Source organism: Corvus kubaryi, unplaced genomic scaffold, assembly GCF_017639235.1.
Source record: "Corvus kubaryi isolate FWS band 111438036 unplaced genomic scaffold, C.kubaryi_AGA036_p1.0 37397, whole genome shotgun sequence".
In the NCBI taxonomy this organism is placed as follows: Eukaryota; Metazoa; Chordata; class Aves; order Passeriformes; family Corvidae; genus Corvus; species Corvus kubaryi.
The window spans coordinates 17,241,086-17,266,508 of record NW_024581136.1 but is presented as its reverse complement, the minus strand read 5'-3'; the positions used below and the strand labels follow the sequence as shown (position 1 = coordinate 17,266,508).

Here is a 25,423-nt window from a genome sequence, read left to right as displayed (position 1 = left end):
AGCTCCAAACCTTTGGAGCTGGATTTTCCCATCCCATGTTGCACCTTTGCCTTTTGCAGCACCCCCCGGTGAGGCAGTGATGTTGGGTGCCCATGAGCTGGTGGCACAGCAGAGCCTGGCACTCAGCACTTTGTCAGAGCACAGACTTCAGGCCTAGCCTGGTGTGATTTTGCTTTTATTATTTGCTATAAAACAGCAGTGATCTGGGTCAGGACAGGGCCCCTCCTGCTGAGCTGTGAATACCCTGTGCTGATCAGTTAATCTCTGTCTGCTTTGCTTTTTGCTGGGTGTAACAGCCTTGTGAGGGCTTTGGGAGAATTAATAGCCATAAACAGCTTTGATGAGCGCTACAATTAAAGACAAATTGCAAGTTCAAGGAATTGCAACCGACCAGCTTGGGAATGTATTGCAGGTTGGTGGTGGTTGTCCCTCAGATGCTGGAGAGCAAAGGGAGATGTGTCTGTCAATGCCTCAGCCAGGATTCAGACCTCTGGGAGTGAGGGGGTTGTCCCCTCTGTGCTGGGAGGGGACAGTGTCATGCCCACAGCACTATAGCAGAAAGGGTGTTGCTCAAAACCACCCTCCACCTGACAACTTTGCTTATTTTTAGCTTTCTATGAATTTTCTCTGGTCAGAAGATCACAGGTCACCAGCACTGCTTGCTTTCAAGACAGTGAGAGCAAGAAAATACTAATGAACTCCTAATTCCCCAAGTATTTTCTTCTATTTTGGGCAGTTAAATAAGACTCAGACTGCAATTAGCCAGCCCAGTCTTTCTCATACCCTGACCCTGGGTTTAGACAAGGGCCACAATGCTGTCTCATTAAAGTTTCACAGAGACATTTATTTTCATAAGAAAGTTTGAAAAAATACTAGTTTATTAAACAAATGTATTTTTAAACTAACCTTCCTGCAATTTGCATTCAGGCCATGCTATAAAATGCCAGTAGGTGCTTAATGGCAATTACAAAGAAACCATAAACTTAGAGGAGCCAGGGATATTGGCCATCTCCTCCCCAAGACTGTTGGTCTGCAGTGTGTGTATTTGCACTGGATTGTGGTTGGGTATTTGCTGCCCTGTATAAAGGGTGGAATGAAATTCTGGTAAATTCTCCTGTCTGCCCCTCCCTTCCATCCCCATATTTTAGACTAACTGGAGGCAAGAACTGATGTTTTTATGAAGATTTCGTTAATGGAGTGAAACTTCTCATTTCCATCCTGAATAATTTATGGCCAGCTCATTCCCACTAGTTCTAACTAGGGTTGTTAGCCTAATTATTTTCTTTTCCTGCTGATATTCCTTATTTACTTATAAACAGCAGTTGTATCCTCTCTCAACCTGTTTTGTTTGGTTTTTGGGTTTTTTTAGCTATATAAGCCAAAATTCTCTAAGCTCATAAAGTTGTGCTCTCTCATTTCAGGTAATAAAATTATTAAATCCATAAATGAAGGCCCAGCCGGGATCCTGATCACCTGTCCCACTTAATCTTTGCCCAGCAGGTGAAATGCTGCTGCGTGGGGCTGCTGAGCAAACCTCCACTGATTTTAACATGATCACGATTTCCCCTGCCAAATGTAAGCATTTGTAAAGTCATACGGAGGAGCTTGACAAATAAACTGATTTTTAAGTGGGGGTTATTTATGTGCAGCCACAGAAAAGAAGGTTTGACTGTTTGATTGAGGAAGTGGTCTAGTGGAAGGTGTCCCTGCTCATGACAGGAGGTTGGAATGAGATGGTCTTTAAGGTCCCTTCCAACCCAAATCATCCTAAGGTCTGCGGTTATCTGCAGAGCAGTTGCAGAGAAGAGCTGTCTGCATTGCTGATGTCCAAGTCTGACATTCAAAGGTTAGAGGTCTTTCAGGTGGCATTTCTGCTTAATTGTCACTGATGAAACTAATTTACAGCAAATTGTATGAAATTTGAGTGAATTTTCTGAGAGCTACTTTCACAGAAGGCAATTCCACCTGAAAAAGTAAGGTTTTTCCTTGGCTGCCTCATCAAACCCCTTTACTAAACCTTTTTAGCTGTGTCATGAGATGTCCATGTTGCAAAGTTTAGGGTTTTCACATCTTTTCCTGGGGCTTAGAGCAGAGTGTTGTTGGCATGAGGAGCGAGGCTGTGCGCAGGAATCACATCACAACACTTCATCCATCGCTGGATTCCCCCGTTCTCTCTCCTGGAATATCTGTATTTCACATTTGAAGGCTATAAATGAATCATTTCAGAAAAGAGAATGCAGCTAAATCTCAGGGAAAGCACGTATTTGGCATCCATCTCCACCATGTGAGATCTGTGCCAAATCTGCTGCTCTCTTTTGAGGCACAAGAAAACGTCCCCAGTTTTGTAGCAGCCAGCAGCACCCACTGAGCACTTCAGAAATCTGATCTATTTTCTTCTGGAAATGTGATGGAGCGTTTGAACTACACGACTGGGAATGATTTTGAAAAATGGTGCTAGGCAGCCTTGTTTACTTTCTGAAATCTTTTGAAAACACCAGTTTTAGGAAAACTAACTGCAACCCTAGCAGAAGGATTAATTCATCTGTTTTCTTAGGGAAAAATAATTACTACGGATCTTTCATAGCTCCCAAGGAGTGGGCAGAGAAGTCTTCCTCAGAGCTGTCATCTGTGATAGCAGATCTGGCTGTGATACTGTAAAATCAATCATCCCTCTTGGCCAGGGCAGCGAGCGGGAGGAGGCACCTCTGCGCTGGCAGCTGGAGACTCAGAGCTGCTGCTGAGGCTTTCCTTTTGCTGAATGTGTCAAGAGATGCAGCATCTGCCGTGGTTGGTGGTGATGAATATATATGAGGGAGATGGTTTTAATTTAAAATATTCCAGTTCTTCGTTAGTAGGGAGGCACAGTGCCCCAAAGGGAAGCAAAGCTCAGCGCTGGTGGTGGTCCCTGGAGCCTGGCAGTGGGAGAGGGTGGGTGCACAGGCAGGGTGGGCAATGAAGCATTTTACATCTAAGTGAAACCACTGGGAAAACGGAACCAGTGGTGGCAAAGGGCAGCAGGGAATGAATCTGGATAAAAGCCTTGCAGGGAAGCTGTGAGCACATGAGGGGGTTGGTGTTGGGGCTTCAGAGAGCTCAGAGACATCCCAGAGGTCCGCAGGAGGGTGAGGATGGTCCCGATGCTGGATCATCCGTGACGGCTGCCGGCAGGGAGGCGCCTGGTGGGACTTTAATAGCTATCAGCATGCTGCTGTAAAGTATTAGTTCTCCTGGGAGGAGAGCCCCAGGCAAGTGGTAGAAACAGGAAGAAAAATAGGAAGAAAAAAGAAAAGGGGTGGGGAGGCAGCAGAGCTGGGCTGGGTGGCTGAGCATCAGAGTGCTCAGCTCACCTCTACCTGCTCTGCTCCGGGGCTGGTGGGATGGATTCTCGGCAGGGACTGCCTGTCTTGAGTTGCTTTCCCACTGAACAAGACATTTTTCATTTCACATTTCCACAGGAAAATGTCAGCTCCAGAGAAAAAAAAAGAAAAAGTGATTGTTGTTTTTATTGTTATCTGCTGTCAGTTCTTTCTTCGGGCTCTCACTTTTCTCACTGTAAGCTCTGCAGGCAGGGGTTTATTCACCACTTTCAAATGACTGGCATGAAGGTACCATGCCAGCAGAAATAAATGTCCATACTGATAGGAGTTAGTATCTTACTTAAGCATTTTCCTTTTGGAATGAAATGAAAAAACTGGACAACCAAAATTCAAGTTGCTTTTGTATTATTTTGAAACCTCTTTTTATTGGTTGGCTTCAAATCTTTTTTGGGGGAAGCATATTTTCACTACTAAAAACCTGTAAGCAAGGATTTTTCTCCAGGCATGTCTTGTCATGTGAATTTTATCAGCTCTCCAGACAAATGAAAAGCTCAGGTAAGTGACAGTGGAGGTGGGAATGACTCTTTTGTTCAAGAAGATCTTGTCTTTAGAACTTTGAAGATATTTCTGGCTTTGAAGAAGACCTCACCCACTTCTTTTTCCTAATTCTCAGCCTGTGGCTTCTTGCTTGTCGAGAGGTGCTGGACACTGGAGCTGTTTGGCCTCTAAACCTCAAGGAAAATCAGTGTGCCTGCAGCAAGAAGAAAGGAGACTTCAGCTTCTCTTTTAGGTACTTGTAAAACCATTGCATTCCTCCTCTGAGTTTTTGTTCAAAGCCCTTGAAAATCAATTGTACCATGAGCAGACAAGCTGGCAGCTTGTGCTTTGCCTGGTTCCATGGGTTCTCTGTCCTGCCCTGCCACCTCTCCCTGCCCAGTGCTCCCATCGTGTCCCCAGTGCCATCAGGGACCTCAGGAGGAGGTGCTCTTGCCTCTCCATTCCCCTGCCTGGTCCCTCACTGTCTTGAAATCTGAGCAAATGCAGCACTCTGAGAGCATCACTGCCACGCCAGATTTGGAACAATGCTGGCAAATGGGTTCAAAGTCTGTTAGAGGAGTGGTGGGAGAGGGGAATACACCAGAGGACCTTTGCCTCTGTCAGTGTGGACAGCCACTGTTTCCCTTCATCTGCAGAGCACAGCACAGCCATTCCCGAGCACAGACTTCCCCTCTCTGACATCCCCCAGTACATCCCTGTCCCCACTCTGCTCCCCAAGGGCTTGGGGTCACCTTTGTAGTGGGTTTGTTCAATGATTAGCAGGGAATCAGGGGGGTTATTCTGTTTGTGTTGGCATCTGCTGTTTTGTGGAGGAAGAAAGGTTTAGTTGTGCTGGTGATGGACAGAGGTCATAAGTGCTGACTTCAAATGCTGCTCCCACTCTGGTGGTGTGGAGTGACTCCTGCAGGATCCACTGTCCTGGTATGGCTGTTTAACTGCAGCTGGATGATGGTGTTGGGAGCCTGCCCATCACATCCACTGGGCTTTCTGGATAACAGCCCCACTGCTCTCTGACATGGTGACTGTGAGGGGCCTGAGCCAAAGCTATGGGTTTGGTCCTCCTGGGCATTTTGGAATCAAAGCACAGCTGGGACCTGACCACAAAGGCAGACTGTACCCCAGCTTTGGGCAGAGCAGAGAGATGTATAGAGATGTACAGCCACCTACGTTTAGTGGCTCACACCGGTCTCTGAGCAGACCTTGCAGTAACAGGACTGTTCTTCATTTTCTTGAAAAGCAGATTTTAGCATGATGAGTGATTTCTTGGCAGGATATCGAGTATTGCTGAGGCCATGGAAACCAAACTCCTCCACTAGCAAGAAGGCTTTAAAGTTTCAGAATGTCCATCCCACCCCTGCTGCCTATGTCCATCATTGGTGGATCTTGGTGGTCCCAGTACCTCCAAAACCTTGCTCAGATGTTGCAGTGATGGAGCCCAGCCCAGCTGGGCACACACACCTCCCCACCTGGGGCAATGGCCCCACAGCTCTGACAATCTCCCAGCTGTGCCTGTCCTCAAATGGACCTTGGGTGGACCTGAAGGAGCCTGAACAGGTCCCAAGGACTGATGCTGCTCATTGCATCCAAAGCTGTTGAGCATCCCACATGAGGGTGCTGGGACATGGATAAACCACAGTCACAGCCTGCTTTGCCCAATACTCTTCCTTCAATCTCCCCACTCCTGTCTCTGTGAGCAGCAGAGCCTGTGACACCTTCTCTCCTTCACCACTCAACAGCTGCAGATTCACTCTTCACATAGAATCAGAGAATGGCTTGGGTTCAAAGAGACTTTAAATCTCATCCAGGTCCAACATCCTGTCGTGGGCACGGACACTTTCCACTGGACCAAGTTACTCCAGGCCACATCCAGCCTGGCCTTGGACACTTCCAGGGATGGGGTAGCCACAGCTTCTCTGGGCAACCTGTGCCAGGGCCTTCCCACCCTCACAGTAAAGAATTTCTTCCCAACATCTAATCTAAATTACTCTCCTCCAGTTTAAAGCCTTTCTGCTTTGTCATCTCTTCACTTAGATTCTGCAAATGGAAATTAAAAAGCCTCTGAAAGAATCTGCAAGTAATTTCTAATGATTCTTCCCAGGACATTTTATAAAATGAAAGACCCCTGTGCTCTGTCTGCAGTTAACCAAGGTCCTCTGGAACCAGGAGAATATTTTAAGAACAACATTACTTTGCAGCAGCTCATAGCTAATGAATTCCCAATTCATATTTCACAATAGGTTTAGAAAAAAAGAAAAATCCATTTTCCTCACAGCTGTAATGCATTTTCCAGTCACTTGTGGAACAGACTGTGCTCAGTCCTGCAGCAGTGTTAAAAAAGCACAACTCGAGTTTGGCTACTTTGTGGCCGGGGTCCCTCATCCACTCCATGCTCCAATTGCATTAAAAGTGTGCATTGCAGGGGCTGCCAGAGACTCCATTTTCATATTACTTTTTTGGGTGCTCTCCCCATTTCTTCTTATTCTGGTTTTGTTAAGTGCCTGCAAAACAAATTACAGCAAATATTCCCTCATCAGGGCAATGCTTCTTAATTCCCAGTGCATTATAGTTTGTACATGTTGATGCATCCATCTAAATTGTGCCGGCGGAGACCTTGAAGGGAGTCATCAGGAAATTTCATCTGTTTGGTGATCAACTTTCTTTCACTTATCCTGGTTCCTCTGATTCAGGATCAAAGGAGAGAGGCATGACAGTAAAATCATAGAATCCTAGAGGGGTTTGGGTTGGAAGAGACCCTAAAGATCATCTTGTTCCACCCCCTGCCATGAGCAGAATGACCCCTTAGGAAGGAAGACACCTTCCACTATCCCAGGTTGCTCCAGGCCCTGTCCAACCTGGCCTTGGACACTGCCAGGGATGGGGCAGCCACAGCTGCTCTGGGCAACCTGTGCCAGTGCCTCACCACCCTCACAGGGAAGAATTTCTTTAATCTCGTTCAGTAAATTATGGTATTTTGAATATCCCTACTGCAAACAAAAGCTGGTATTCAGTTACTTCCCATAACAAAGTCAAGGAGGTTTCTTGGTGGATCTTCCATGACTTTAGGGAACTGGAAGCTCCCAGCATGGAGCAGGATGTGATGGTGTTTGCTGGACACGGCTCCTCCTACATGACAATGGATCTGGGTGAGGAATCCTCAGCACCACTTTGGGGTGGGGAGAGACACAAGAATTTGTCCTCGGGTATCTCTGCAAAGCCAACAAGTGCTGCCCTCGAGGCTGCTGCCCACCAGAGCTGCTTGTTGTCACTGTCATCTGACGCTCTGTTGGTCCTGGGGCTGTGAACAAACAGCAGGGATGCAAAACCTGGCTCTCACCAGATGATGAAGCATCTTCTGGCATCTATGCTCACCTTTAGGCAGCAGCCAGCACAGAATGGCAGCAGGTCTGTGCTGGAGAGGTGGCAAACAGGGCTGGTGTGACCTGGCTCTGGCTTTTTCAAGGCATTTAGTCTGCCAGACAGGGCAACAAAATCCCCATGCATTATTCTGGCTGCGTATTTGAGTCCGGCAGAGGGCCAGGATGCAGTTGGAGTCAGAACAGCCTCTCTGGGTCACAATTCTTCCTTCCTCTTTGCTCCCAGGAGTCACCTTCAGTCCCATGTCTGCTGGGTCTTTAAAATTTTAGGAAAAATACTCATTTCCAGTCAGTGTGATAAACTCTTAAGGGAAATGGGAGGAAATCTTCCTAGCAAATATTTTACCCAAATCGATGGGTTTCTAAAGAATGTTTTTATTTTGGCTAATCAACCAAGAACTAGTCTGGTGACAATTCTCCCCAGCTCTTGTTCCTGGAGATCCACTATTTGCTCCTGGACTGTGCTAGTATGTGCTTTGCCATAAATGTAATGATTTTGGGCAGCTCCTTCAGCAAGTGAGTTGGAGCATCCCATCAGCTTATCCTCAGTGAGCATTTTCCTCATATCTAGACTACAAGCTTCCAGCTTCACTTGGGATCTAGCTTTCCCATATCTCATCTCTTCCATATGATTCCATGTTTTTAAAGGCTTGGCATGAGGTAATTGTGGTTCTGCCTGTGTCAGCCAGGGCTGTCACAGCCAATAGACCCACATCCCATGATGTGGATGCTGACTTGCATCCCAGCTCTGCTTCTCACTCGCCTATTCGGTTGTTCTTTTGCATCTGCAATGAATCGAAGTGTGGTCTCATTAATAATAGGGTCTTGAAGCATTTTAGCTTCAATATTTGGTCTTCAAGGTATTGTAAATAGTACCTAAGTGGTGACATCAATGCACTGCCTTAGAAGTAAGAGCAAAGGAGGAATCTGGAAGTACAAGGGGATGTGGATGTGCATGCCAACATGCTGATTCTTGGAGTTCATTGAGAAAAATACCCAGGGAAATGTAAAATTTGTAAAATTGGTTATGGATAATGAATGCAGCTGTAAAAGTGCATTGTGCACCAGCTGGAATGTTGTGTACCAGCTGGACAAGCAGCTCTTTTCCATAATTCTGGATTCACCTTAGAACTTCTAATTACTCAAATTTCCAATTATTTTCAAGACTGTGTGACAGGTTGTAAAATAATCCTGATTCATTCAACCCAGCCTGGGCCATCAGCCCCTGGCTGCTGCTGCCCACCCAGGCTGGAGCTGGGCTATTTGGGTTGTGTCCTGCCTGCAGTGGGGGGTCCTGGGCAGAACATGGCTACAGCTACTTGGTGCAAAATACGATCTTCTGCCTTGATCTTTCCCCTGTGCAGCTGAGATGGACTTTGCTGCTGTGTTTTCCATTTTGGAGGCAAGCTCTTCTGTTATCACCCCCTGACATGAGCAATGGATCTGATACGTTGTCTCACCCTGGGGAAGTTTTATGAAAAATCAGTGCAGCGTTGCTTAACCTCTACTTCTGAGTCCAGATAAACACTCGTGCAGCGAATTTCAAATCAAAAGAATAAACCACAGAGCTGTCCCAGGTACTGGGTAAATAATGAGTGAGCAGTCCTTGGTGCCTCGTGTGGATTGCCCGCTGCAGCTCTCCAAGTGCATTGCTTTGGTATTACTCCCTCCAGCACTTCGGTAAGAGCTCACGGAGTGTTTGTGACCAGCTCACCACCACCTTGCTCCATTTGCAGCCCAGGCCAGGGTTGATAGGATGTTGCAGAAGCCCTCAGGTTTCAGCAAGGTATTTCCCTGCAGACAAGACTATCAAAAATGGGCAAACTGGGAAGGAGCTTGATTGTACCCCGTGTTCACTCATCCCTCTGTCAGTCCAATCCTGGCCTAACATCAGCACTGATTCTGACTCATATTTTCTCTCATATCTTTGAGTAACTGTGCTGAATGTAGCCACGCTGGAAGACTCATTTTTTGAGCTCGTATCTCTAAAGTCTATTTGTAAAACTGTCTTGAAAGGGCTGGCACAGGAGTACCATTTGTTTTACAGGAAGTTAGGCATCCCAGCTCCTTCTGGGGCCTAGCAAAGCTGAGGAGAGCACACATAAACATCCTCATAATCATAACGCTTTTTACTTGGCTGTGTGCAATACAAAAGGCCCAGAGGAATTAGGCAATCAACAGCAGAAGCTTCTTGACCTGCAAGCAAAACTCTCCTCAGAGGTTTTGTGTACAGCAGAACAATGTCCTTTCTGCACTGGGTCCAGCAATCCCACCCTGGCAAAGAGCATTGGAGCTGGGGCAGGGAGATGCCCCTGCCAAGGGTACTGACAGACACAATCCCCAAAATATACTGGAACAAAAGCCCAGGGTTTTGCCTGGCTTCTGGTTTCATGGGCTTTGATTTTTTTTGGTTACTGGGCTGATGTGGGAAACAGGCTCCCTGCTAAGGGTGAGCAGGAAAGCCGCAGCTTCATGTCACAATCTCTGCAGCTTGTTCTCCCAACAGATAATTCTGCACCTGCAAAAACATTGGTCACTTTGTGCCTCTTTATTGTGTTTGAGGGGAGAGGAAAAGAACCCTCCTGAGCTTTCCAGTGTGGGTTTGAAGGTCAGAAGTCACTGAGAATAAGCAGATTTCCTCTCCCTGCTAACCTCCAAGGGCCATCCAGCTCATCCCAGTCCCCAGTACTCAGGACTGACACCAAATACTCAGTTACACTTCTATGACTGCTGTGTGTAATTATGGAGATATCCTGATGGAGTTTGGAACTCAAGTACTCAGTGCAAGCTCAGATGTGGGGCAGCACTGTCAGCACCTGCTGCTGTGATCCCTGTCCTCTTAAAGGCACTTTCCCTGGGAACCATACATATTTATAGATAGATGGACAATTTATCCTGCTTTGGGCTTCAGGCTTCTCACCCCAGTTCAGCTTCCCCTTTCTTCCCACCCACAGGCTCTGCAAATGATTCCTGCCAGCCCCACACTGTGCCCCGTTGCAGCTGAGGGCCATGGGGAGGGTCTTTACCCCCGGGGGTCTCAGCATGGCAGGCTGTGGCAGGAGGAAGAACCCTGAAGCAGCTGGTGGGGGAGAAGCACAGAGGCTTTACAGCTCCCAGCCTGTTGTGTCAGCAAAACTACCCTTATCTCAGGACCCTTATCTGCCAACAGTGCAAATAATTTCTAAATGAGCTGGAAGGAGGAAGACTGATGAATGCAGTTTTGCTGGAAAATGTTATCAGGTTGGGAACAGGGATGGCTGAACACTCCCTTATCTGTCCTGGACAAGAAGTGGGGGATAACAGGGTCTCCCCAGCCTGACTCAGTGACAGCACTGCTCCCAGAAGCATTTTACTCTTCTGTATCAAACTGAAGAGTTTTAGCTATTTGCTTTCAATTCTGCTGTTTGTGCACCTTGCTGTTTATTATTCAGTGCCTTCTGTCCTCTGCCTGCACCCTGTGCCAGGGATTAAGAAGATGCTGATGCTGTTGTTGGCTTTGCCTCCTGGAGGTTGGGCTTAGAGCATCCTGTTGGTGTGCAGGGAACATCAGTGTGGTGATGGAGCCACTGTGTGGGCACTGGGCCACTGTTAAAAAATCCTGTTGTCCCATGTCCCCATTTAAAATCCTTACTAAACCTCCAACCTGACAGCAAAAACCGTGTAACAAACGTGAGGCTTAAATCATGCTTTAAAGCTTGCTGGGATGTGCTGTTTGAACTGCCTTGACATGTTAAATCATTTAATTAAAAAAAAAATATAGTAATCTATTAAAGCATTTCTCTCTTAGTTTCTCATTTAAATCCAGAATGGAAGGACAGCAATGGAAAATCTTTCCTGGCTGGTGGCTCTTCAGTGTTTTATGAGTTTATTAATGCCCAGACCAAAGGGATTCAGGTACAAAAAGCTGCTCAGGGCAGTTTCCAGGTTCAGAGTGCTCACAGAAACCCCCCTTGGAAACAATCCCTCAATCTCCTCCATGAGGACATCATGGGATCCAGCTGGATCCAATTTGGGGCATGTTGTAGCCACTGTCCCAGTTATTGCAGGCCACTCCTCCCAGGCAGCATTGCTCCAGCATGAGCTGGGGCTCAAATAGCAGCCAGAGAGCTGAGGCAAGCCTCAAAGGGGCTTCATGCCAGCACCCTGCCAAAAATGCACACCCCACAGGAATTTAGTTATTCCTGTGTCCCCACGACAGTGAGGCAGCAGTAGGAGGCAGCAGGATGGGCTGAGTGGATTTAGTTGCTGCAATAGGATGGTGCTGACAGGAGTCCCTGCCAAGCCCCACCAGGACACCTGGGGCAGCCCCAGAGCTCTCTGAACACATGATGATAAATAAAATAGATGCCTATGTAGAGCGTATGCAAATATTATACTCATACGCATACAAAATGAGGAGGTAACTTGATCCCTTCTGATCTGCCCAATAAGAAGCCTTTGCTTTGTTTTTGTCTGTAAAAAGAAACAACAATTGCTCCTATTTTTTGTCTATATTTGGTGTAATCAGATCCCTCCATCACTGAAGCTCATTTCCTGCTGCTGGGCACATCCAAGCTATTATTGAGTATTTATTTTTCCATGGGCCTCTCAGTTTCTAATTACTTTGTGCTGATGTTACGTGACAATGTTGAGTCTGCACCTCCATTAATACCTGCCACATGCTGAGTATATTGTAAACAACACATTTTTCAGATATTTCCTGCTATTATTTACCTCTTTATTTCTGATCTTACTGTTTCTGGATACTTAATGAAGCTGCTTTCTGATGGGGTTTTTGGCTGGGAGGGCAAGCAGACAGAAAGCAAACAGGTACATTAGAAGTAACTTAGCTAGTGATGCTTAAAATTGGTGAAACCCTGTGGGGTTTGTTGCTCTTTTTTTAATAGAAGACAGTGAGAGTTTTGCTGCAGCAAAAGTGATAAAAGACTGGCGGTGCAGAAAAATAATATCTCTGTATGCTCACACATAAATAGCCTGTGTGGTGCTGCTACTGCTGCTCTGGCAACAGCCATTTGTGCTTAAAATCTGTTTCTTCTTATTTGACAGACATTGGAATTTTACATGTGTGGGATGTCTCCCATAAACTGATTTTATTTGGAAGACAGCAGCAAAAACATTTTTTTGAGAAATGAAGGGGAAAACCATTGAAAAATGAAAGGGGGAAGAACATACTTGTTATTTTATTTATATATATTTATAAAATATATTTATGTAAGTATCTTGGCTGTATTAAAGCCTTGTAAGAGTTATGGTGCCATTGCCCTCCTGAGCCCTGAGCTGGCAGGTGTTGGCCCTGGCCCATCTGCTGTGCTACCAGTGCAATTTGCAATGATTCTGGTGCTCTGCAATGATTATTCCTCTTCCCAAATTAAACCTCTGGCTTGATGGACCAGGGCTCTCAGCTGGGGGAAGGCAAAGCAGTGGTCCTGGAGCACTCACTCCTGCTGGATTTTGCACTTGCCCCTTCTGGAAATCCTAAAGCACCCCGAGCATCATCTGAGACTGGGGTGTTTCTGTGGCTGCTGAACTTGGCAGCAGCTCCTGTCACCTGTTAGGTCTCTATTCTGTGGCTGCATTATTTTTCCCAACAGCTTCATCCCGTGGCTGACACAGGAGCACATCCCTGCAGATCTGAGGAGAGCCTGGCCCTCCATCTAGCAGGGCTCTTGTCCAGCACTAAATATGGAAAATTCCAACAGTCAATCCTGTGCATGATCAAGCTGTTTGGGATCTTTTAACTTTCAAAACAAACGCGAACAAAACTGGTTATTTTACAGCAGATTCTGTTGGAAAGAAGCAACTGGCAAAGCATGTTCCTGGCTGAGCTATTCTCTGCCTAAGAGCACAGAAACACTGACCTCCGGCTTTTAAAAAAGCTTGCTTCAACTCTAATCTGGGTAATTTGCATAAATTTACATTTGAACAATAACAGGCTCTGTTTCCTGCTTGCCACCTGCATCACACCTGGCCACTTCAGCTGCAAAAATACTTGAAATTATGAAAGAATCACGATTTTTCTGAAGCATTGCCTGGAGTCAGCTTCTCATTTGTAGTGGTAGTTTTCTCCATGAACCTTTTAACAATCTAACCATACAAGCTCCACTTAAATTTAAACCTTTTTGTGGTTTCTATGCCTAACACATACAGGGACCATGACCTGATAAAAGTCCGACCTGCACAAGAGCTGCAATAGCATCCACACTCAGAATGGGAAGCTCTGGGTATGGTCAGTGGAGCTTGGGCACCAACACAGGGACAGGACAAAAAAGCCTGGCTCGATCTAAAGGAAAATTTTACTAAAATTATTAAGTACTCTAGATCCACAGTTGTTACTAGAATTTTGCTTTTTCAAAGTTTAACAATATTTTCAAGCATTGGGAAAAGAAATTCCTGCCTTCCATCCTCAGGGAGCAATACAACCTGCAGGAGCACGTTGGCAGTTTTTTCTCCAAACCCAGCTATGAAATAAATTGCTTTGCTTGCTATCCCAGGCCTTGTTTTCCTCTGACTGGTGACAATCTTTATCTAGGCTCTACCACCACATGGGTGGCTGCCAGCCTGCTTTGAAAGGAAGGATAACAAGGCAGTGTGATCCCATTAGCTCCGATTTTTGTTCGTGCTTGTTCCATTTAATCAGAACAGGTTTGTTGTGTCAGTGTGGTGTAAAGGAGATACTGTCACATAAAAGCACAGCTCTGAAAAACCAGGTGGGGCTCTGTTTTGAAATACAACTGTTAAGTCAGGCCCTTTGCTTAACTTTGTGCAGCAAAGAAAACAGATCAGATCAGTTTTACAAATACTTGCAGCCTTACTGTGAAAAAAGTGGCTTGTTCAAAACAGTATCAACTACTGCCACTGTAAATGCTTTCTAACAGCAAAACCACCCTCAATTGTTGCTTCTACACTGCCTGGTTCTTCTCCAGTGGGAAATCCCAAGGCAGCACTACCCAGTGGCCCAGACTGCAGCAGGACTTTTGCAGTTTATTTCCACTGAAACATATGAAGTCCAACACATCGTGTCTTGCAGCCAGTTACACACACTGCTCCCTTCCTTTTGCTACCTCTGAAGCAGCAAAATAAAACAACCACTGAGGCAGACATGGCACAAGTAGCAGTTATTCCACTGCTGCTGCTTCTCTTCTCCCTGGGCCAGGAACAGCTGCTCAAGCACATTGGAAAATGACAAATGATACCCAAAAGGCTGTTGACAAAATTAATTTCCCCTTCTGTACTTCTCATTTCGATTTAGGTAGCAAAAGTGGGTATCATTTGACTGTAAAGTATTGTTTTGTGCTTTGTCAAGTCTCTAAATCATCTGTCTCAGAGGTTTGTCAGTAAAAACAATGCCAATATATTAAAAAAAAAAATCATCAGATCAAAAAATTTAGTGGGCACACTTCAGCCCCAACTACCAGACTTATTCAAGCACAAAGTTCAGTATCAGAGTCTAAATATATCCCTGGTTTATGACACTGAACAAATAGGGCATTACTTATTCCAGAGTTCACCAACACACCGGAACATGAGTAAATATTCCAAGTAATCACCTGCAGAGGACACTACGTGGCAATGAAATGCATCTACATGCAAGTTACTGCAACCTCAGTCTCACAAATACTCTTTCCATAATGAAAACACAAATCTCTCTTGATATTACATGAAGAACTAGTGCATAGTTATGGAATTATTTGTTCCAATGAAGAATTCTCCACTTGTACTAGAGAAATACCTGTTTTAAAGAAATAATCCCAGAAGTCAAATACAAGAACTGTAAAATATATCATAAAAGCAGAAATCTGTATGGATTTTACGGGATTCAGGCACTGTCAATACAGAAGGACATCTCACTCCTTCCCTTAAGATGTTCTAGCTGGTTGCTGGCAATCAGGTTTGTCTTCATATCCTTATTTATCCATCTAATATAACCTTTCAAATCTTTGTTCTCCTGCGGTTTGACTTCTGGTTACACACAGGAATACCACAACCAACTAGTGAATGAGGTAAATCACACAGGAAAAAAAATATTTACAATTTGTAAGCCTATTTTTAAACTAAAATAACTAGAAGTAAACTTGTATTAAGTATTATGCCATTACCTTCACATAAATTCACTGAAGGAGCTGGAACTTTCAGTCACAACAAGCTCTAGAACTATTTATACCAACATGATTAACAATTGATTAAACTGTCCTACACATGGGCAAAGGGCTCAGTTTTTTCCTACTGGGACTTTCACCAGTGCCAACTGAACAGCTGATTCCTGGCAGTGGAAGGAAAACTGCAAGTCAAACAATTCCCGTGCTGTTTTCTAACTAGAATTTAAGAAAAATACTAGAAAACCAACCATGCTCTGTCCAACAGGGTACAAAATCTTTATTCACCAATAAGTTAAAAGTGTTTTTATAAATAGATGTTCTAGTCTTTTGTACTCTGCACTGAGCATAAAGCCAAGGTTCAGTTACTCCTCAGACTCGGATCCCTCTTCATCCTGGCTGATCTGGAAGTAGCGCAGCTCGTACGTCTCCTTGTCGGACGCGACAACGCGGAGCCAGTCCCGCAGGTTGTTCTTCTTGAGGTACTTCTTGGTGAGGTATTTCAGGTACCTGAAAAGCAGGAATTTCACATTAGAAGTTTCTCACTGAACAAGCATTACTGCTGTCTGCACTACAGCCAAGACAATGTCTTGAGCAGGGCAATACCACAGTAACTATACCCAGAAATGGGAAGTTTTCACATGTAACAGGCAATAAAAGTGTATTTTCACTACAAGTATGTAAGAATTCATTATCTGTTGCTTTTTGACTACACAGTAAAACGCCTGCAACTGAAAAGCATTGTTAAGTGGTTCTAAACCTCAGTCTAAGGTAACAGATTCTGGTGCACCTGTACCAGCAAACAAAGAGGGGATGCAAGGAAGGATCCGTACCTCTCATCAATGCGCTCAGTTCTTGTGTGTCCTAACAAACCAAACAGTTTAAGGCTTCATTTGGTTTAAAGGGTTTGTTTGCAACAACCCACATCATGCACGCATTCATTACAATACAACCAATTAAATAATCAAACAGCCATCCACGACATTAGTTCAGTGTTATTTTAAAGGTCCATCTTCTCCTGATACATTTCTAAGGACCGATATAAAGTACCTCTATTAATATGCTTAGAGTCAACATTAATTAGCAATCAAGCCTTGAGTTTTAAAAAGTGGTTTTTAAATATCTGATATAATAAATCTGTTTTAATTACATGTTTCACTAATATTTACAAGTGCTATGAAGGTTAGAGCTAACACCTCTCCAAGTATCAGAAGTGGACTAATTTGAACTCATTTTGCAGGCAAGAGCTGAATATTAATGTGTGTTTTAAGGGACATGGTTTAGTGGTGAATTTGACAGTGCCAGCTTTATTGCTGGACTTGATTGTGAAGATCTTTTCCAAGCTAAATGACTCTGTTTTTATGGTCAACATGCCACAGTTCAAACCCCACAAACACAGCAGAACGACACCCATGCCAACCTTTTAGAGAACTGCTTCTCGGATGTCACTGTGATCTTGTTCTTCAGACGTTCAATGTGAACGGTGTTGCCCAAGTTTCCAGTTTTCCCATTGACCTTAACCTTCTCCTTTAGGAACTGTTCCTGTTTCAACATTAAAGAAATAGAACACTAGGGAATGGCACCCTAGGTATGAACTAGGGAAGGGACCCTAGTCAGGTAACAACATTAAAAACCACTGTTTACTTATGTCCTGACAGAAACACTTACAGCACAAAAATATTTTACAGCATGCAATTATTAAAAAATCACCCCAGTGCTAAAACAGAATTTAATCTAAAACAGTTCTATTGCTGGACAGGTATGAAGCATGCTATGGAACCAAATGGCTTTTTTAAAATGACAGTATTTTAAAGAACAGCTAATGATTTAACTCATTTAAAATGCAGCTTGTCAACTGCAACTCAGTTACTGCACTAAGGCTTTTATTATACCATGCGTCACAAGAATGAGCAAAACCACAACTTACAAAATTCCCGGAATCAAAGATTCCATCTTCCACAGGATGGGTCAGGTCAAGGCAAAACTTCCAGGTTGACTTTTTGCATTTTCTGTCCTTCTGCTAAAACACCAAAGAATCCCCCATCATTAACAAACCACGCCGTAAAAAACTTTTATCCGACCCAAGGGGGGACACACATGGTAGCGGGAGCGCCCTCTCCCGGCCAACTCTGCTCGCTGCAGCCGGCTCGGCTCGGCTCGGCCCGGCCCGGCCGCCTCCCACAAGAAGCCCTCTCGGGGAAAGCCCCGCTCGCAGCGGGACGGCCGCCGGCTCCTGACCCGCCCCACGGCTCCCGCGGCTCCCCCGGCCGCCGCCGCCGCCGCCGCCCTCCCGCTCTCACCGGCGCCATGGCGCTCCACCGCGCTGCTCCGGCCGAAAGGAAGTGAGGCCGGCCACGCCGCCTTTTTATACCCCCGCCATGTGACGTCACCGCGCAGGCGCGCGGCGCGGCGCGGAGCAGGCCGGGAGGGGCTGGCGCTCCCGGGAAGATGGCGGCCCTGGGAAGGGAATCCCGTGTGGAATTTCCCGGCGTTATTCCCCTGGGACAGGACACGGCCGCACGGGCTCCTCTTCCTCCCACAGCCACCCGTCCTCCGCCCCTGGAAGTGGCTGCGAAGTCCCTTGGCAGCCCCCCCGCGCTCCCGTCACTGTAACCAGCACCAGCTCCCCACAGCACTGACACCTTTATTATTTCTGGAGCAAAACACACACACACGTACAAATCTTTCCCCTGATCGTTTCCATGGTGTTGAGAACAGTAACAGAGCTTCCCAAACAGACACCGGAGCTGCCGCCGCACGGGCTGCAGGGCCGGGGGTGTCCCACGAGCAGCAGAAGCCGCGGTGGCCATCGGTGGCCATCGCTCGCCGCTCCCCCGCATTCCAGGAGCCGCGGCAGCCGGGTTTGCTTACAACAGACAGCACAGGACAAAGGGGTTCCCCGATACAGCAAAGCACAGCAAACGTTTCCCTGGAGTTCACAAACCAAGTCCCTCTCGGCTGCCAAATCCTGCAGGGCCACAGTGCAGGTGCTGCAGAGCCTCCGACCACCTCACGCTGAGCTGCCGATCGCTCCAGGAGCCACACCTTCAGGAACATTCCCAGTGGATACTCGAAATATCCTGAACAAGGTCTCTTTATAGCCTGAAGTTTAGTTGTACTGTAACAAACTACATTCTAATTACTCAATCGAAAAAAAAAAAAAAAAAAAAAGTGGGATTTATTGAATTTTGAATTCTGTGAGACTGACCTGCAGTAACCATTAAGAGTTAGAACTGTCAACAAACTTGACTTCTTAACAGATTATGTAAAGTTATCTGTATTGTGAAACTACAGACCGTGCACCGTTTCTGGGTACACTTTGGATTAGAAAAACCTGCAAGAGAAACAATGAACTTCAGCTTAAAAAAAAACAGCCCTGAGAACGTGGCTCAACCAGCAAGAGCCCAGTTGAAAAACCACCATTACAAGCAAAAATTAGAAGGATCTATTGGATTCTCAAAGTATTATTTGCCAACATTTGAGGCAGGAAACACTGCAGTCTTTCCAATTGTGTGAAGTTGTTAAGAGAAACTCAATGAACAGGAGCCATAAAAAACCGCCTTATTTGTGTGGAGTGGAAATACTGCTCACCAGCTCCCTGTGTTCACAGGCTTTACTCTAAGCAATTGCCATCATCTGTAAGTTGTTTATGGTTTTGACACAATTTAAGTGTTAAGACAGTAATACAGAACAAATACACCGGTAAGATTTGTTTTAAAGTAAAGCTATGAAAAGAGAACTTCCCTAAGCACTTGGTTATGGATATTAAAAATACACATCTCTATGGACTACTGATCACAAACAAAGTTTGTTGCAACGATTCTGACAGGAAACTGAAGCGTCTTGCTTTGGAAAAAAATGCCTCAAATACATGTTCTAATTTAGAAGCAACTTTTAACCTTACTGAAACTTGGAGATTATGCTTTAAGACATGCTTATGTATTACCTATGGGAAACTTCATGCATGATTGCTCTGCACTTCCATGGTGCCTGAAGTGCTTCACAAAGACAACTAAGTATATAAGAACAAACCTATAATGAAGTACTTAATCATTTAAATCTTGCAGAACTGAAGGTTGCAGCAGAAGGACATGTGGAAGTCCGGAGGAGGGCTCTTCCAGCAAGCTGGAGGTCATAAAACCTCTATCTTTAAATTGCTGTAGTACCTGAAAACTCTTGTCAGGCCAGGACCCTGCTTGTAGGAACAGGGCTTACACCAGCCCTGCTCCCAGAGAGCTTAGTCCAAGTAACTGCTCAGATTGTGGGCCAGTGGCACCAAGTACCTGTCTTCCAACAAGGTTTCAGAGGACAGACAGGCACCTGATAATAGACTAAAACACTACCAGAGCAAGGACAAATTCAAGTCTTGTAGTTTTCAAGCATATTGGAAGTATTTGTAATATGGTGATAGAACTTGCATTAGTTTGACTTCCCATGTGACACCACACAGCTCAGCTTGCTGTCAGCACCATCAGCAATCATTTCAGTCACCTCCAAAGCCAACAAAGCCTGACTTCCAGGTACCAGCTCGATGGAGAGGCAGAAAGGAGGATAGTGCAGACTAGCCTGAACTATTTCTCATCTGCTTCAGAACGATTCTGAAGCATTTCAATCTACAGCTTCTTTTAAAAGCAGTTTTGCCATTTCCGTCAAGGTGCTATTTATAGAATTCACCTGCAACATGTTTTGTGCTAGGCAAGAGCATGTGGCAGGTCCTACCTCTGCCAGGTGTCCCAGGTAGCTGTGCTTTATTACCAGAGTGTATTTATTGCTGTCTTTACCTTCACTGGCACTGCTCTCCCTGGCACGGGAAGTCTGCGGACAATGCGTGCTTTTGCCACCTGCACTGCACCTCCAAGGTTTGCTAAGCCCTGCCCCAGTGTAGCCAAGGACAGCTCAGGACAGTTGCCACGAGCCCTTCGGGGACTAGAGAGTACAAACTGTGAAGCTGAAAACATTTTAAGCAGTTAAGAGCAGCATGAAGTCCGACTCTGGCTGCCAGTAGTGTGAATTGTGCGTGCTGTCGGGGGCAGCTTCCGTGTCAGCCTCCATCAGCCACTGAGCATTAAGGCAAGTTCAGGAAACAATTTATCAACTGTGAAGAGAGGTCTGAGCCATGGACTAAGGAAGTTTCCCCACTCATGAAAAGTCACCAAGTCTTAGAATTCTAAGTTGAACGCCTTAAACAGGAGCAGGCTAATTATCCTTCCATAACTATTGCTGTGAAGCCTTGTTAAGGTACTAAATAGTTAGAGGCATGCATGCGTGTTGCTATGACTCAGAACTCCCCAGGATAGGAGCCAGCTTCCCTAACTAGGTAGCAAGTTAGTTACTCTTATAGTGAAGCCATGGTTGTTCGGTATCATCTGTCAAGTTTATGTTTTGAAAATACAATAGGTTTTTTTTTTTTTAAAAAAAGAATCACATGCATTTAGTTTAGGCTCAATGCTACAGTTTGTCCCACTTTCTGAAAAACGTGTGGTCCCTGTGCTACAAAAATATGGTCTGAACCTGAAGGTTAAAACCTAAAGCTGGAAGCACTGCAACAGATTCCCATGGAGTTTGTCACCCTTTTATAGTTTAAGATAAATATAATAAAGGAAAGCAATTGAACTGCATTTTTCTATTTTATTTTTCAAGTCTGACAAAGGCCTCGAGTGAAAGTCTATAGCTTTAACATCCATTCTCACCTTTGTGTCCCCTTGACCTATCTATGTCTTATCTACTCAATATTCCAACGGCCTGCCTAAACCACAGGTAGGCTTTTTTTAAAATCATTTTATCATTACAATAAGCCAACAAGTTGGCAAAGAAGAAAACAGAGGTAATACAGTTTAGTTGCACATGGCCACTGGGGCTTGGTCAAGCCAGCTGGCATTTCTGATCACTTGAGTTGCTTGGTCTAAAAGTTGCGATTGGCACCTACAGTTCTGCAAGAGTCCCAATCCACAAAGTACTTAAGCTTTAAAAAAAGGGGGGAAAAAAAAGCTACTTTTATTGTCAGTTCTACCTAAAGATGTCAAGAAAAATACTATTTGTGCTCTAGGTCACTTTATAATCCTAGATACCTACCAGCTTATCTAAAAGCCCCTGAATACTGTATTTTGTCTGTTCATACAGACAAACACTGTTTTGCTCAAGCAAATAAAAATATATCCACTAGTAACACCTGATTGGTTTCTTAGATCCATAGCTGAAACCCACAGGAATGTTAAAATAGTTACAATTAAGGAATTAAAATCTCAGTGATTTTGAAAACTGCCAGTTAGCCTGCAACACTAATCCAGAATCCAGCACTGCTTTTTAACAATTCAAAAAGGAAATGAGGTTGCTTGTGAAGGCCAGAGCTTTGGTGACAATAAGGACCAAATTTATAGATTTGTGGTTTGTCCAGACCTGAGCAGTTGCCCGAGCCTGGAGATCTTCTTTACTTGCAAGGCTTTATGGCTACAGCACATTCTTCATTCATTGCACTTATGACAGATATCTGGAAGAGAAGACACGGAGGTGAGCTCCAGCCCAGGCCACAGGAAGGGGGTTACAAACTTTCACATTTTACTATCTATCCCATCTCTTTTGAGTGCTCCAGTACAAATGTCCTTCTGCATCTCCAAGTACCAATCCCCACCCCTCCAACCCACTCTTCACAAAGAGATACAAGAGGTCAATATCAGAATAATACTTTTTCATTGTATCGACAAGTGGGATTAACCAGAACTGTTCTTGTCTGCCCTCCCTACTCACCTGCACATCTTCATTGGCATTGAATTTTCCTTCTATTTCTTTGCCAAGATCCCCTTCTGGCAACTTTAGGTCCTCACGAACTTCACCACTTTCTGTCAGCAGGGAGAGATACCCATCCTGAATGCCTATCAGCTGCAAAGAGAAGTTCATTTTTACAAGTCTAACATCAGCAGTCACCAGCAGGTAGTAGCTTAATGTAAGCAGAAGGCAGTGAACTCTCCCTGTTACAATAATTCTTCAGTACTGTAACAATTAAGGACCTTATTCAAATCCATTTTTAACAAAGGTTGAGTGGGCTAAGAGTTAGGGCAACTGTAGCAAAGGCATTCTGCTATCAAGAACCAACAGAACCCTGCTGGTTACATCCTTGTAGGTGGGACACTACAAACCCTGTACGTGTGATTTAGGAAATGTACTGCTTCCAGGTCACTGGTTCAGCTTTCTTTATCTGTGAATTAGAAACAGTATCTGGAATGGTGTTCACTCAACTACACTGCTTGTATAAAGTGTAAAAAGTACACAACAGTGTAACTATACACTTCTATACCTGCATGTCTACAGTGAGATACAATCATTTACATTAAACTAATCAATAAATTAGGGAACATCCACCAAGACCTGGGCCATTTTATAATGCTGTTTTCAGCCTAAACAAAAGCCTGAGCTAAGAGGAATGGCTATTTTGACAGAGCAGGTTGGAAAATTTGGGACATGTAACAGTGAATCCAAAAGATCAGAATCCCAGAACAATAGAGAAAGACCACCAAGATAACATTAAGAATTTCTTGTAAGGTCTGAACACTAAGACAGGCTGGTCACACTTTACTCCAACAGCATCAGCTGTCCTGAAGAGTTGCTAAAACACTGAACTTGGCCTGTGTCAAGCAACTGCAGCTTTCCAGATGATGTGGATGTGTCAGTTCCTGACTAGAACTATTCCCAATGCAATGAGAAGATAGCAAACAAGTTATAAGTCAACCTGAACTGTGCTTTTAAGAGCTCACTAACCATATCACAGACAGCATTACAGAAGTTGCTCCTTTCATACATGTATTTCAGTGCAGAGTTCAGGAGCTTCAGAACTGTTTAGTATCACCTATAGCCACTTTCCACACAAGGAAAACAAAAAAGTTAGAATTGGCATCAGATGCAGTTTAAGACTATTTTGGGGATTCATCTACCATATGTAAGAGTAAAACTATAAATGACAATTTATGTTTAGATTCAAATTTACTTATGTGAGATCTTGATTCTCATTTAACTAATATTAACTTGCAGCAGGGATAACCTCTCTCCGTATTCTAAAGCATGCCAGTACCACAAGGAATCCAGAAGTGGCGTTATAACAATAGCTAGAAGAAGCATGGTTATGAATTATGTCTATTACCTGTCATGCCTAAAGACTACTACTCTAACCTGAGGTTGTTTATACACCAAGGAGCTCTCTCTCTCTCCATCAGTGAGTTTTGACAGTTTTAGCAATTCAGTAAATGCTATGTCATATCAAGACAGTACTTTATTGAGAGGCAAATTTGGGGATGAAGAGAGTTTATGTGTGGTACAAAGAGTATAAAGCCTGGTATGACTGTTAACTCACCTGGTAATCATTCCTCTTGATATTTGGAACATCCATGTTATGAGTTGATGGGCAAATATCTTCATATTTTTTACCAGTGAAGATATCAATACCAACCAAATGGACCTGTAAGAGCAGAAAAATAACTTCAGTTACTGTTGGTCCTGGAGAAGCAAGATGCTATTGCCATCAGTATTGCTGGTTCTACTCACTTTCCTACGAGATCATGTGCAATCCCAGATTCTGCCTCAACCCTTTGCTTGTGGTATGAAAACATCCCTCACATCAAGAGGAGGCCTCTCACTCCCTTCCACAGTACACTACAGAAACCCCACAGGAGAGCAAGCCACTGTTATCTTCCACTGCCTTCTGCAGCTTTACAGCAGCAAGCTAAGAGTTCACAGTGGTTAAGAAAATGTTTATTTAAAGACCTAGCTGTTCTGAGAAACAGAACAGTGGAGGTTAAGGGGAAAGAGTGGTCATGCACAGCGATCACAGCAGCTCCCACCTCCCTTTATGCCAGCTGCACTGCTCACTGCAGCTAGAGCTTAGATGACCAGTTCAACCAGTTCTTCTCAGGTCCTTTTCTTCTCACAGCTGTTTCTATATTTAAGAAAATTGGATCTGTCTATTAAAACAAGCCAAGGGGAAGGAGAAGGGGAAATACTAGGAAGAGCTTGGTCGACTCTAGCTTGGAAAAATCCCAAATACTCTAATCCCCTATACATATGGCACAAGGTTGTGGAAACTTACAAATCTCTGTAGTCTGCACTTGTAACAGATCTGTCTCCAAACTCTGATATACCCACCCTAAAGTGTGGCTGAATGAATGAATGAAGAGGGATTCCAGCCTTGCTCCAAGCTCTGGACAGCTGCATGAGCCAACTGCTTGGGCAGCAGGGCTGCAGCCCCAGACAGCAGCTAAGAACGTCCCTACTGGGACACAGGCACTCCTCTCTCACTGCTGGAATAAGGAGAGAAGCTGCGAGGCAAAGGCAGCAAAACAGGGCCAGAGCAGGCCCACAGAGTAACGAGTGTCCGCGGAGCTCTGGATTATGTAACACAGCCCGGGCACTCCTGGTCTAACACTGCAACAGTAAAAGTCTGCCGGCACGGGCAGACACAGAAGTGCTCTGGTGGGTATCGACAGCACAAGCCAACCACGCCCTAGTGATTTCATCAGCCCCCCTTCCAGAACTTACTCTACCCCCACTACAGAAACTGGTTTTGTCACTATGAGTGTTAAAGCTTTTTTTTTTTTTTTAAAAAACGTTAACTAGTTAAAGTTGGGAGAAAAAAACAACCCCCCCGGTCCTCGATCCTTCCTGCTTTGTATGACTGGAAACCCTTGAGCCAGCTCTGGAATGATGAGACACTGCTGCGAGAAAGGCAAAGGCGGGATGCAGAGCCAAATGAAACGCTACACCCTTCCCTGTCGGCCAGCCGGGAGCCGCAGGAGCGCACACTGCGGGCTGTGCGACAGCCGGGCCGGCAGCGCTCACCTTGGCGTGGCCGTGCTTGCCCGTCTTGGAGGTGGACATCTCCACGATCTTGCAGGGGCGCCCCTTGAGCACCACGAAGCCGTTCTTGCGCAGCGCCGAGCACTGCATGGGGTAGGTGGAGGAGGCGCCGGCATCGCCCGTGGTGAAGTCGAGCTCGTCGGCCATGGCGGTGCGAGGGGGAGGGCTGGCGGCGGGGGGGCTGCGCGATAACGAGAGAGGGTCTGCTCGGAGCCCCGGCGGCGGGAGGGGGTGGCGGGGA

The 25,423-nt window shown here is 45.1% G+C and overlaps 2 protein-coding genes across 2 annotated transcripts; both read right to left on the bottom strand.

Moving 5' to 3' along the window:
• Positions 1-15,597: 15,597 nt before the first annotated feature.
• RPL22L1 (ribosomal protein L22 like 1) lies at positions 15,598-17,722 on the bottom strand. The gene is made up of 4 exons (XM_042042136.1): positions 17,643-17,722; positions 17,270-17,362; positions 16,763-16,884; positions 15,598-15,852 (listed from the first exon to the last, which is right to left on the bottom strand). Exons 1-4 carry the CDS (start codon positions 17,649-17,651, stop codon positions 15,708-15,710), a joined length of 369 nt encoding a protein of 122 aa, XP_041898070.1. The 5' UTR covers positions 17,652-17,722; the 3' UTR covers positions 15,598-15,707.
• On the bottom strand, positions 15,598-25,385 carry EIF5A2 (eukaryotic translation initiation factor 5A2). The gene is made up of 7 exons (XM_042042137.1): positions 25,165-25,385; positions 23,684-23,788; positions 22,087-22,218; positions 17,643-21,829; positions 17,270-17,362; positions 16,763-16,951; positions 15,598-15,852 (listed from the first exon to the last, which is right to left on the bottom strand). Exons 1-4 carry the CDS (start codon positions 25,327-25,329, stop codon positions 21,770-21,772), a joined length of 462 nt encoding a protein of 153 aa, XP_041898071.1. The 5' UTR covers positions 25,330-25,385; the 3' UTR covers positions 15,598-15,852; positions 16,763-16,951; positions 17,270-17,362; positions 17,643-21,769.
• Between the last annotated feature and the right edge of the window lie 38 nt (positions 25,386-25,423).